A 14,349-nucleotide genomic window follows, 5' to 3' on the forward strand; every position below is an offset into this window, starting at 1 on the left:
ATCCCAGTAGGAAATATGGAAGGCAAAATGTTGGCAGGAACAGGGCTTAGCATCCCCTCATGGTAGGAGTGGGTTGGTCCTGCTTACTGCCAAGAGGGGAGAACAGCAAGAGAAGAGAGAGGAAGCACACTGCAGAGCTCCATCTCCTTATAGAGATTCTCCAGAGAGATCAACTTGATCCTGCCTCAAGAAAACATTTGAGAGACAGGACAGCAGAGGGAAAAACAGCTAAAACCTGCATTTCAGACCCTGCTACAAGGTGAGGGACTACGACTCACACACCCGTCACCCAAAACCAGAGACAAAGACCAATGTAAAGCTCAAGTTTGAACCTGACAGTGGACACTTATACCCACAAGTGCTAAGTTGCAGTCATCCAACCTGCCACCATAACTTCGTTACTTGCAGGGGTGCATCTAGCCTTTCTGCTGCCTGAGGCAAAAATTAAAACAGCACCTCCCCACCCCCATGCCAAATTCTCAACCTAACCTCTTCCCTCCTAACATTATATACAGCACTATAAAACATACAGGGTAATACAGCGCCACATACCTCTTACATCCAGTGATTTCTCCTCTGATGTAGATATTCTCTTTCCTCATCTTCTCCTTTCAGACCAGACCACCATGATGATTTCTTTCAGCCGTGTCTCATCTCTGCAGAGTCTGACATACAGACATCTTAGTTTCCTACTTTTCCATCATCCTCCCATCTTCTGAACACCCCATCCTGTCATCCACCAATACTGTGCCGCTGTGCTCCCCAATATTATACTGCAGAAAAAGTATAAATGCCCCTTATAATGTGTGCCAGTACAAAATAATGTCCCCATAATGTGTGCCAGTACAAAAAAAATGCCCCCATTGTGTGCCAGTACAAAAAAATGCCCCCATACACCCTCTCAGTGGCCCCAGTATAGCCAATGTCCCCATAGTGCCCCCATATCGTGGGCCAAAGCCCCCTTGTGTGTGCCAGCTACAAAAGTACCCCCTCTTAGTGCCTCCAGTAGAGATAATGTCCCCATAGTGCCCCTATAATGTGTGCCAGCTTAAAATACTCCTATATCGTGCCCCCAGTAGATGCCCCCATAGTGCTCCTCTGCCCTTCCCCATAGTGCCCCCCACAATCTATGACAGAATAAAATTCTCCTATATAGTGCCCCCTACAATCTATGCCAGAATAAATAAAAAACTATATAGTGCCCCTATAATCTGTGCCTGAATACAATTCCCCTATATAGTGCCCCCATAATCTGTGCCAGAATAAAATTCTCCTATATAGTGCACTGATATTGCCCCCCATAATCTGTACCAGAATAAGAATTCCCCTATATAGTGCCCACCATAGTCTGTGCCAGAATAAAGTTCACTTATATTGTCCCCCATAATGCTCCCTTCCCCCTTCCTTAATTTTACAAAACTATAGGGTGTAAAATAAAAAATATATATACTTACCTACCTCCATGGCACTTTCAGCGATGCGATGCAGGCCTCTTCCGGCCTGTGTCCCGCGCTGTATGTGGCCCGGCTCAGGCAGCGCGATGATAATGGCGTCATTGCGCAGGCCTCTGATAGGCTACAGGCACGAGGCCTGAAGCCTATCAGAAGGAGCGGGGCAGGGAGACGACGCTCCTGTGCCACACTGCAGCCTACAGTTGTATCCTGAGGGCAGCGATACCGCTGAATATACAGAGATGAGCTCTTCCACAATGGAAGCGCTATTCTCTCACTGCCCCGCCGCGCTGCCTGAGGCGATCGCCTCTCCTCTCCTAATTGGCGGTGCGGCCCTGTTTCTGGCCTCATTCTTTAAACTACTGTATATTTCCACTGCACTGATCCCCAGGGAGCAATGGCCTGAGGGAGTACAGCCGGACACGATACTTCATCAGGGCCACTACCACTCCCATCCTCTGCACTGGCTCCTCAGGGGCTCGCTGCACATCCCCTTCACAGCACCACTAGACAGATTTACCATTCAGGAGACTATGAGAGCTGAGTGGGGTAGCTGTAATGTACCTGTCAGGTTCCCCGACTGATTTGTATTAGTAAACATTTGAATCCCTCATTCTGGAGCCTCTTTTCTTTGCATGGTGCCATTCCTCTTTTATTCCTCTTGCACATATACGAATAGACTGACAACTGGGGGGGGGGGTTACTCTTCTTTTTGTCAATAGTATGTGCCCCTACCCTATCGGATACCATTACAGTGTGACAATCTGAACGGTAACACCCATTTCTCACTTCAGTTTCAGGAGGAATAACAGAGGAACACCGTGTTTTATTGAAAGGCGCTCCAGAATTGTTATTTTATGAGGATTCCAAGTGTTTACTTGAACACATATGTCAGCTGAGCTTTTTCAGGCAGAATTACCATTCAGGAGACTGAGTAAGCTAGGTCGGGTTGCTGGAATGGAAGCTGTACCAAATTTTTTAAAGCTATAAAATCAAATGCTGTTGACCGATACTATGCTCCAAAACAAACAATTAGAAGAAAATCCAGTGTTTGGAGAGCCTAAGTCAATAAGAAGGAACATCTGGCTTCAGAATGCAAATCCTGCCCTGAAAACGTGTCGTTACCACATTAACTAAGACTCCTCGAGAAGCTGAGAAACAATTAGGTTTCAGGATCCTAAAAATGTTACAGGAAGAAAAATAACGGAAGCCTCAAGAACTGACTCCTAGCACAAGAAGAGGTCCTTGTCTTTAGTCCTCAGGCAGCATTTTGTAGGGTTGGACTTGGCTCTGAGAATATTTAGGGTTCTCAGGGATGGGGCTCGAGTCATAATAACAATCAACGCCATGGCGGGATATGAATAGGAAACTACACGGGAGACGCTGCAGGGTACAATCAATGGGGTACTGCTAGTAAAGACCATTAAATGGGTATTCCAGTTATATAACAGGAAATCATACAGTTTTCTAATATACATGTATTAAAAATTCCACATACATACCTTTCTTATATTGGGCAGTTTACCCCTATATGCAGTAAAATGGTATAGCCCATGTATCAGTCCCATGTAATGTATTCATGGCCTAACTGAAACATGGAATCAGTCATGTGACTCTATTTACCTCATATAATCCCTGAAATTCAGTAAGCAGCAGTGTTACATGACATATATGTGCTGGGTCAGCACACAGGACATATCCATGTGATTAGTAAATAGGACTAGTGGTGGAATAGTGATTTCTTTTGTGGTTATTACGGTAACTAAGTCACTTCTGTGTATTTACCTGGCTGCCTGTCTTTAGGTGATGTTGTAAAATGGCTGCCTGTCTCTAGGTGATATTGTAAAATGGCTGCCTGTCTCTAGGTGATATTGTAAAATGGCTGCCTGTCTCTAGGTGATATTGTAAAATGGCTGTCTGTCTCTAGGCGATGTTGTCATGTCGTTAAATAAAATTTACTGTTAAAAAAATCAAACACAACAGATACAGATCTGCTTCTACACGGAGACTGACAGACATGCTGTTAAGCTGCTGCAGGTAGCAATACTGTATATATGGTATATGTTCTCCTCCTCTATACATTACTATTCCCCTGTTGGGCAGATAACTGAAAGCCAGGTCACATGACTGACGCCATGTTTAGTCCTATCCACCTCTTCCATGGATGCATTTTACAGGATGGGCCGTACCATTTTTTTTTCCTTGGGAGAGGCTACTCTATGGAAATAATAAAGGTCTGCAAGCAAAATTTTAAATAGACGTATATTAGAAAATTGTTCAACGTCCTATTATCTACATAAATGTTATCATTAAAGGCGGAATACCTCTTTAAAGGGGCCAAACGAAAGGAGGTCTACTGGAATAACATGGAAGCTTCTGAAGACCTACAGAAGACTGAGGGTCACTAAAATGGGGCAGCAATTTTTTTTTCCTTTTTCCTTTTTAATAGTATCACCAGAGTACCCCCATATTATTGTTGGCACTACAATAAGTCCCCATAACATTGACAGAAAGAGGACCCCCAATAGCAATGCCAGTCACAAGACCCACTAATAGTGCACATACCCACTGAGAGTGACAGGACTCCCATGCCAGTGACAGCCACAACACCCGCATAACAGTGACAGCCGCAAGACCCCCATATTCGTGACTGTTATAGAAACCCCTCATAAAAGTGGCAGCCACAGGACCTTCAAAAAACTGACAGGCAGAAAACCCCCATATCAGTGACGGGTACAAAACCACTGCATCGCTGTTTGCCACAGATACCCCCATTCACAGTGACAGCCAGAGGTATCCCAAGACAATGGCAAGACCTCCATAAACGTAAGAGCAACAGGACCCCCAATAACGACCACAGCCACAACACCTCCATAAAAGTAAGAGCCATAGGTCCCCAATAACAACCACAGCCACAAGACCTTCATAACCCTGATAGTCACAACAGGCTCCCCAAAAACCGTGACAGACGAAGGATTCCCAATTGGAGTCACAGCTATGGAACCATCAGTGACCTCCATAACAGTGACACCCACTTTACTCCTACATTTTAGGAGCCCCAGCCCCAAATACACTGGCAGACACTCAGTAACACCCACAAATATACACCCCCCAATAACAGTGACTACTACACCTCCATAACCATAAAAGCCACAGGAACCGCAATAACAGTGACATCCATGGCACCCCCGGGACCCCCAAGGACAGTGACAGCCACAAGAACTCCATAACCAGGAAAAGCATAACGGGATCCCCAAAATCAGTGACAGACACAGACCCTAATAAAGTACTTTCACACTAGCGTTTTTCTTTCCCGGCGCTGAGTTCCGTCATAGGAGCGCAATACCGGAAAAGAACTGATCAGTTTCATCACCATGCATTCTGAATGTAGAGAAATCCATTCAGGATGCATCAGGATGTCTTCAGTTTCTGTCACTGAACGGCGTTTTGGACGGAGGAAATACCGCAGCATGCTGCGGTATTCTCCCCGTCCAGAATTCCGGATCAGTTGCCGGAATGCCGGATCCGGCATTAATTTACATTGAAATGTCATAGTGCCGGATCCGGCATTAAAAATACTGCAATGCCGGATCCCTCCTTCCGGTCTGCACATGAGCAGACTGGTAATAATGTGAAAAAAATATATAACGGATCCGTTTCTCCGGATGACATCCGGAGAGACGGATACGTTCTTGCAATGCATTTGTAAGACGGATCCGCATCCGGATCCATCTACAAATGCTGTCCATTTGCATACAGATTGTCGGATCCGTCAGGCAGTTCCGGCGATTGAACTGCTTGCCGGATCACTCTGCCGCAAGTGTGAAAGTAGCCTAAGAGTGACAGCAATATAATCTCCATACCTAGAGGAAAAGCAGTAACAGTGCCAGCTGCAGGGCCTCCATAACCATGAAAGCCACAACAGGACTCCAAAAACAGTAACAGATACAGGGCTCCCAATAACACCTATGGGTACAGAACCCCCAATAACCGTGACAGTCAAAGCACTTCCTTGACATCTACAGTCGTGGCCAAAAGTTTTGAGAATGACACAAATATTAGTTTTCACAAAGTTTGCTGCTAAACTGCTTTTAGATCTTTGTTTCAGTTGTTTCTGTGATGTAGTGAAATATAATTACATGCACTTCATACGTTTCAAAGGCTTTTATCGACAATTACATGCAAAGAGTCAGTATTTGCAGTGTTGGCCCTTCTTTTTCAGGACCTCTGCAATTCGACTGGGCATGCTCTCAATCAACTTCTGGGCAAATTCCTGACTGATAGCAACTCATTCTTTCATAATCACTTCTTGGAGTTTGTCAGAATTAGTGGGTTTTTGTTTGTCCACCCGCCTCTTGAGGATTGACCACAAGTTCTTAATGGGATTAAGATCTGGGGAGTTTCCAGGCCATGGACCCAAAATGTAAACGTTTTTGTCACAGTCGTTACCTCTGGCTGTGACCTTCTGTCTATGCTCTCGCTGAAGTTCCGTTCCTGTGTGTTTGTGATTCTTTATGGGTTAACTCCCCTGTGTTCCTATTAGGAGTTAATCCTATGTCTGCTCCATGGGTGTGGCCTCTCTGCTGCACCCATGGAACCTGTATATAAGGCTGAGGTTTCCTCAGTTCTGTGTCAGCTCTCCTGGTGTGTGTTGTCTTGTCCTGCTCCTTGTTTGTACTCACTCTCCCATGCTGCTGACCCATCGGATCCGTGTTTGTCTGTCTGTCTGTGCTCTGTGGGTTTCCTACTTGTTCATTGACGTCCTCTTTCCTGTGTTTCTGTTATCTGTTCTGACAGTTATGTTTGTTATGCTATATGTCTCTGTTCAGCAAGCCCTTGCTGCAGAGTGCTATGGGCAAGGCCACGCAGTATACCACTGGTGGAGCTAGTCCTTCTCTGCTCATTGCCACTCCTGTTCCCTTGCTAGAACTCCTGCTTGTGTTTTTAGTTGCCTGTTTGTATTTGCCTGTTTGTTATGTTATATGTCTCTGTTCAGCAAGCGCTTGCTGCAGCGTGCCTTGCTGCAGAGTGCTATGGGCAAGGCCACGCAGTATACCACTGGTGGAGCTAGTCCTTCTCTGCTCATTGCCACTCCTGTTCCCTTGCGTGAACTCCTGCTTGTATTTTTAGTTGCCTGTTTGTTATGTTTGCCTATGTACCGTCGGTACCTTCTGGTACCTGTTGTCTGTTTGCTACTGTTGTCACTGTCTAGTTCATGCTCCAGAGTGGACCCTGGCTGCTCCCTGCGGAAAAGCCTAACCCTACCATCTGGGGCCCTAGTGAATACCAGGAGTTGCTTAGTCACGCCCCTCTGGAGTAATACTAGACAGTGGCGCAGTGGGGGTTTTCCTCCCACTGTGCGGGCGGTACATAGAGCTCTCAATTTCCCTGTGTTTCCCTCCTTGGATTCTGTTTGTGCAATAAACTCTTGTGTGTCTGTACCTGATTTCCATTTGTTTTTGCTTGACGACGCAGAGGTCTCTCCTGGGACCTCCAACTCGTGACAGTTTTGGTCGCCGAGCCACTTAGTTATCACTTTTGCCTTATGGCACGGTGCTCCATCGTGCTGGAAAATGCATTGTTCTTCACCAAACTGTTGTTGGATTGTTGGAAGAAGTTGCTGTTGGAAGGTGTTTTGGTGCCATTCTTTATTCATGGCTGTGTTTTTGGGCAAAATTGTGAGTGAGCCTAGAAGCAACCCTACACATGAATGGTCTTAGGATGCTTTACTGTTGGCATGACACAGGACTGATGGTAGCGCTCACCTTTTCTTCTCCGGACAAGCCTTTTTCCAGATGCCCCAAACAATTGGAAAGAGGCTTCATCGGAGAATATGACTTTGTCCCAGTCCTCAGCAGTCCATTCACCATACTTTCTGCAGAAAATCAATTTGTCCCTGATGTTTTTTTTGGAGAGAAGTGGCTTCTTTGCTGCCCTTCTTGACACCAGGCCATCTTCCAAAAGTCTTCGCGCTCACACCTGCCTGCTGCCATTCCTGAGCAAGCTCTGCACTGGTGACACTCCGATCCCGCAGCTGAATCCTCTTTAGGAGATGATCCTGGCGCTTGCTGGACTTTCTTGGATGCCCTGAAGCCTTCTTAACAAGAATTGAACCTCTTTCCTTGAAGTTCTTGATGATCCTATAAATTGTTGATTGAGGTGCAATCTTAGTAGCCACAATATCCTTCCCTGTGAAGCCATTTTTATGCAACGCAATGATGGCATCATGTGTTTCTTTGCAGGTCACCATGGTTAACAGTGGAAGAACAATGATTTCAAGCATCACCCTCCTTTTAACATGTCAAGTCTGCCATTTTAACCCAATCAGCCTGACATAATGATCTCCAGCCTTGTGCTCGTCAACATTCTCACCTGAGTTAACAAGACGATTACTGAAATGATCTCAGCAGGTCCTTTAATGACAGCAATGAAATGCAGTGGAAAGGTTTTTTTGGGATTAAGTTAATTTTCATGGCAAAGAAGGACTATGCAATTCATCTGATCACTCTTCATAACATTCTGAAGTATATGCAAATTGCTATTATAAAAACGTAAGCAGCAACTTTTCCAATTTCCAATATTTATGTCATTCTCAAACTTTTGGCCACGACTGTACGTGAGCTCCATAATTGTAACAGGCACAGGACCCCTAATATCAGTGACAGGCCCAAACACAATTAGAGCCACTGGACCTCCATAGCTATAAAAGTCACAAAACCCCAATATCAGTAACTTCCACGGATACCCCTAATAATAGTGAAATCCAAAGAACCCAAAATAAAAGTGACAGCCACAGCCTCTCCTCCCCCCAAAGAGTGAGGCACAACCCCCTCCCTCCATATTGACAGCTACATGCACTGCAATAAGTGACCCGTACCCCTGTCATCTTCTTACCTTCAGCTTCTCCTTGGTAAAGCTGATGCACATGGAGTAGTTGGACCAGGTCCTGTTGCTTTCGGGATGTTGGAACCAGTTTCCCTTCTCGTCACAATATTTTGAAGCTTTTTCTGTTAAATAAAGAAATCATTTGAGTCAGGGGCAGAGCTGGAACCTAAAGCTTCTTGGCAAAATCGGTGCACCCCAACTATCATTTAGAACACAGGTATTGCAGTACCCTAGTATTGGGAGGTATCTGCAAATGCTTGGTTTGTACACCAGCAGGTGAGGTATGTTTGGTATCAGGAATGGGGCTAACCACCCAATTCCTCCCCTCTTGGTAGAAGTGGAATGGTCCTACTTCCTGCTAGGGGAGGGAAGTGTTAGTTAGGACAGTGAGGAGTGAGGAGGCATGTTCTATTGCTCCTGCTTCAAGGGCCTTATGGACCAGAGAACCCATTCATCAGTGAGACACAGACAGACTGCAAAGGCAAAACTACAGATATCTGCAAACAGCAGCTTTCTTCTAGAAACAGCACCATACCTGTTCATATGCTTTGTGTGGTATTGCAACTCATCCCCATTCACTTCAAATGGAATGAAGCTGCAATACCAGACACAACCTGTGGAAAGGAAAGGCACTATTTTTGAAAAAAATGAAATAAATCAGCCATGGTTTTCAAATTCTGGACAAGATTTTCTAATATTCTAGGCACGAACGTCACAATTATTACTGTAATAAATCATTGCATATTTTTAAAAGCCATAAAAGTCCTATTCGTGATAAATGTCGTTTTAATAGCTGAGGATTTTTTCAATCTATGACTAATTGCATTAATAATGAACATTGCTACTTCAGATGAAGCAAGGTCGCAACATTGCGTTAAATCTACAGTAGGAGAATCATATTTATCATACTTGTATGTTGCAGTACATTTTATGGTAATGGAGTGGCTCACTAATGTTCCATTTCTAGCCGCGCGAGCCCATCCTTGTACGTGTACCTTCACAATGCATCAAAAGGGAGAAATGAAACATCTTTGCAAATAGTTTTAATTAAAAATGACTTACCGATTTGGACATACAGATCCTATATGGGCCTATGCATCTCCATGGTAACAGACTACCCAAGGCGGATTGGCCATAGACCTTACAGGGAAATTTCCTAGTGGGCCGATGCCCAGGGGGCCGCCCAAGCCCCCATCTCTGCCACTGGCTGGGTACATAATAAGCTATCCTGAATTCAACTATGGCCCACATTTCACGTCCTAAGCACCATGCTCCATTTCTTAACTGGAAGAGGAGGAGAGAAATTGGCCTCTATTGAGGGTCAACTCAGAGGGACAGCTTTTGGGACAATATATTGTGCTCCACTGTGGTACGTGGTATTTTGCGCTATAGTATTGCTGACCCCCCTCTTTTGTTGCCCTGCCTCCTGTCAATTTAGACCCTTCTTCAATATTGGGCCACTTTTAGGTATTTTTTTCCAGGGCCACATTAGGTTCCCAATCCGCCCCTGCAGACTACAAACCAACCCTGTGTAGTCTGATCCTGCCATCATTATCCATTTTACCTGTCTTCATAAAATACATTTGGTAGATTATCCAGAAGTATAAGGAAGACAGAGGGAAGTAGAGTAAGAAAGCAAGATCTGACTGCACAGTGTATGTTTGTAGTCTGTTACCATGGTGATGTATAGATCTTCATGGCAGAGATCAGAAATTTTACATGAAGATTGTCAGCCGAAGACTACCATTTTAACCTCAGCGGAGAAAAAAAATGTTGCAAAGGTGAGGCATTGTGAGGCTGAGCACTCCCGTGCTGTTCCTGCACATGATTGGCCAGTAGTGGTCACATCAATACAGATGGCACATGACACTTCCGATCTGGAGGGGACTGAAAGCATTAGGGATGGAAAGCATGGCGCTGGAAATGGTATGCTCTGACAAGGTGTTTTTTTCTTCTTCTTCCTATACCCTGTGCAGCCCCCTGTTAAATTTTGTCCAGTCTCAGATAAATTCTTAAAGTACTCTCAGCTATCTATCTATCTATCTATCTATCTATCTATCTATCTATCTATCTATCTGTCTATCTATCTATCTATCTCATATCTATCTATCTATCTATCTATCTATCTATCTATCTATCTATCTATCTATCTATCTATCAATCACTAGTTTGCTCTAGTTTTGTGAGATCGTAGCGGTTTTCATTTGGCCAATTCTTGGCATATTTGCCAGGTAGTGGCTGGATCTCCACCAGTCCCCATTATAGTTAATGGGGCCGGATGTGAATGCTGTGGCTTCCGGCAACGCCGGATCCAGAGTGACCCGACAGGCTGTTCCATACTAAACAGTGTTTGAAAAAAGGGGTGATTTGAATGTTTAATATCTTTTGTGTATTTAAAAAAAAATAATTCTACTGTAATTGTTAGTCTCTCTTAGGGACTGGAGAATGTGATCCTATGTACCATAGAATGCAACAGAATACTAATGCAGCCTGGTGGATATTTACTGGATGCCTGTAAAGCTCTGCCACCAGCACGCCTTAACAGGCAGCTTACTATAACAGGCCTGAGAGCCTTCACAAAGCCCCAGGCTGTCATAGCAATGGATTGGAGGACAGAGGTTTCCATATCCTCTGCCTAACCAATCAGATGCCACGATTGCTATTGACTGTGGCACCTGAGCAGTTAAGTGACCAAGATCGGAGTTATCTCCAACCTTGATAATTGTGTCCAATAGCACCTGCCTGTGGCAAACCTAGCCACTTACAGAATGTCTTTCTTGTCTGTACCTCTTCCCCTCCCCTTTTCCTGTCCCATTGTTTCCCCAGCAGGGTGTTGTCTCAGGGACACTGGGAGACCAGTTTAAACCAGCTGCAGTGTCCCCCCTCAACCTCCCATCAGCCCTTGCTATTGTTTGACCCCACTTTTCCTTGTACCATAGTCATCTATGTATGGTATGTAAATGAGGCTGTTGGCAGTTTGAAACCAGGTGCGCATGCCTAGTAAAGTCAGTGACTCCCAAACTGTGTGTCGTCCAGTCACTGGGGAAATTGTCTCTTGGTTATTGACCTGCTTCTTCAGCTACACAGGGATTTAAGTGAAGATATTGAGGGTATACCGTGAAGCTCCGCAACACTGCTGCTTCGGATGCAGCTTATGAGCCCACTCTATACAATCCCTGCACGCAAATGCCTTACATGTACTGCACTTTGCGTAAAGGGGTTAAAAAGGGATGTGTCATGAAGCATATTCTTAATTTTTTCAAACCAGCACCTGGGTCTGAATACTTTTCTAATTGCATGTAATTAAAAATTTTATCTAGCCGTTGAGTTATTCAATAAAATGTATCTGTATAGCGCCACCTTCTGTTTGTTCTTTGCCTTATTTTTTGTCCACCTCACTGTGGTGGTCTAACGTGTTCAGTTTAAATCGTCAACTGCCACCAGCCATATTTTCGGTTAGAAGCTGTGGTTAGAAGCTGTGGCCAGGCTGAAAATAATGTAGTAGACCAATTGGAGCAATTAATGGGAATATCCTTGGACCCATGTGAGGTACAGGGCTGGTTCTAGCCTTGTTAGAAAGTTATTGTCATGTCACTATATGGTGTCTAATTTTCATATTTTTTTTACATCAATCATGGGATAACCCCTTTAATATTAAAACAACAGAATGCAATGCTGGTCCCATAACAAACAAATCCTATAATTAACGAGCATCTGATGGACCACCTTGAGGAACATCACCGTTCTCGTCTCTTAATAGACCTATGAGCTTCCATTTAAAGTACACAACAGTCTCCAAGTTTACTGGTGGGAAAGTCTTGTTTTATATCAGAGAGGGTTTTATTTTCTGCCTCATTTTTCATACAAATCATCTTTACGAATAACATTTCCCTTCACCACTGGCTATAATTAAAACGTTGATAGGTTCTGCAGCTCCCTCACATACAGCGTTGCTGGCCGGCTATGCGAGGCTAATATATTATGACTGTGCCGATGGTATTTTTTTCTGCCTGTAGCTTCTAAGGGAGCTCAATCCTGCAGGGTCTATGCATTCATTTAGTATCTCCTCCGAACAGAAGAGGAGATCAAATTAACGGGAAAGTCTTAGACGGGGTTGAGCTTGAGTAATCGGTTCCAGTGGCAGTAATTGAGATAAACATTAATACTTCTGTAGATATTTCTTCAGATGGGTGGAAAATAAGATACAAGCTGCGAGGAATAAGTGAATTCATTGATTTAGCAGGAAACTAAAGGCTGATGTTATAGTCAAAACGTCGTCTTCTCTCGAACCACAGGCCCATCTTTTATATTTAAATATGATATGGAAATGAGTGAGAAGAGTGGAATTGTAATGCAAAAAGGGTTTGTCCTTAGCTCAGGGTTAATCGGAAGCCCCCAACATGATCTGGACTAGAAGTGATCGATTTTCTTGAAATTCTTTTGAGTTCAGTTCTAACAAATTGGTCCAAAAATTGTATTCGGGTCCAAATCGATTCTACCCGAATCAAAATTCTCTAATTGCCCTGAAAGTTAAGCACTTTAGACACTTTGCTATCTCCCCCATTTCCCTTAAAGCTTTTATAGCTATGAGTAAACGCATGGTTGACGGTGTTAACAGCCTATTTAAAAACACACCACTCCTCATATTTGCTATGCTTTTTTTTTTAAAACAATGCCCTCCAATATTTGATGGTACAGGGTGGTCCATGAAAAAGTAGCCCATCTCCAGCGATAGTATGACAAGATGAACAAGCAAGTGGATTATTATATTTTTTTATTACCCACAAGGCACAAAAAAAGCTGAAAGTGCTCCCCGTTCACGTCTAGGCATCTTTTGGCACGTCAGATTATGACGGCTGACACCGCTTGCAGCTCTTCGACAGTGATGCTGCAGAAGAACAAATTTGATGCTATTTCCAACAAGATGGGGCAATATGTCACACCTCACGCAACTCACTGGCATAGGTTCATGAACTTAGCAAGGGTTTATGACCACCATGCTCTCCAGACTTGTCCACATGTGATTTTTATCAGTGGGGAAATTGAAATCAGAAACCCCACATACCCTGGATGAACTCAAGAAAAACATCACAAACACTATCCACAGCATTACTGTTGAAGAGCAACAAGCAGTATCAACCAACATAATCCGGCGTGCCCAAAGATGCATAAACATGAACAGGGACCATTTTCAGCATCTTTTGTGACTTGTGAATAATTAAAAAAACTAAACAATCCACTTGCTTGTTAATCTTGTCATACTGTCATGCTGGAGGTGGGCTACTTTTTCATAGGCCAACCTGTATTAGAAAAAGCAGTGGCTTATTCTGAACAAGCACCCAATAATTCTCCCTTTTTTGGGAGCAGCAGCAGTATTGCAGTGTCAATCTTCACTGACAAGGCAGGAGATGTGCAACTGTAGGTGTAGTAGTATTGGCACCATGTTGCAGTACAGTATGGAACATGAAGAGCAGGCAGACAGTGGTGATTGCATCATTGCTCAAGCGATAAGTATCTACTGTCAGCAATGTGGAACTCCTCACGGACCCATGTGCCAGATTCATTTTTACAATGGTAACATTTTGAAAACTTGCACTGAACTATTTTGACTGCTTGAGTGTGATGACGCCACCTGTCATGCTGAAGTCCCTCTCTGAGATGACACTAAAGCCTGGACAAGGCAGCCTAGCAATATAAAAGTGGGCCAGTTCCAGCCACTGTTTCAGTCTGCCTCCCCAGAAGTCCCTTGGGTCAGAGAGCAGGGTATGTGCCTGAGAAAGGACACAGTCATTTAGAAAACAAGACAATTTTAATGGACAGCTGGCCAAAAGTACTACTGCCATACAGCATAATAAAATTTAGGTGAAGGTGTGAAACTGGGTGACATCTCGAAAACAAGAGAACTTTAAAAGGGTTTCTGTCACCAGAATTAACCCTATTAAACTAGCGGACATTAGGGATGTGCTAATGTCAGTTGAACCTAACTAGCCTATTCCTACTTTTATTTATGCAC

At 44.0% G+C, this 14,349-nt stretch overlaps 1 protein-coding gene across 1 annotated transcript in view; it reads right to left on the bottom strand.

Moving 5' to 3' along the window:
• The window catches only part of CALCR (calcitonin receptor), a 366,429-nt gene that overhangs the window by 95,758 nt on the left and 256,322 nt on the right, over window positions 1-14,349 (bottom strand). The window contains exon 5 of the mRNA XM_040431198.1: window positions 8,346-8,458. Within this exon, the coding sequence (XP_040287132.1) occupies window positions 8,346-8,458 (113 nt within the window). The remainder of the gene's footprint in view (window positions 1-8,345; window positions 8,459-14,349) is intronic.

Source organism: Bufo bufo, chromosome 5 (genome assembly GCF_905171765.1).
Source record: "Bufo bufo chromosome 5, aBufBuf1.1, whole genome shotgun sequence".
In the NCBI taxonomy this organism is placed as follows: domain Eukaryota; kingdom Metazoa; phylum Chordata; class Amphibia; order Anura; family Bufonidae; genus Bufo; species Bufo bufo.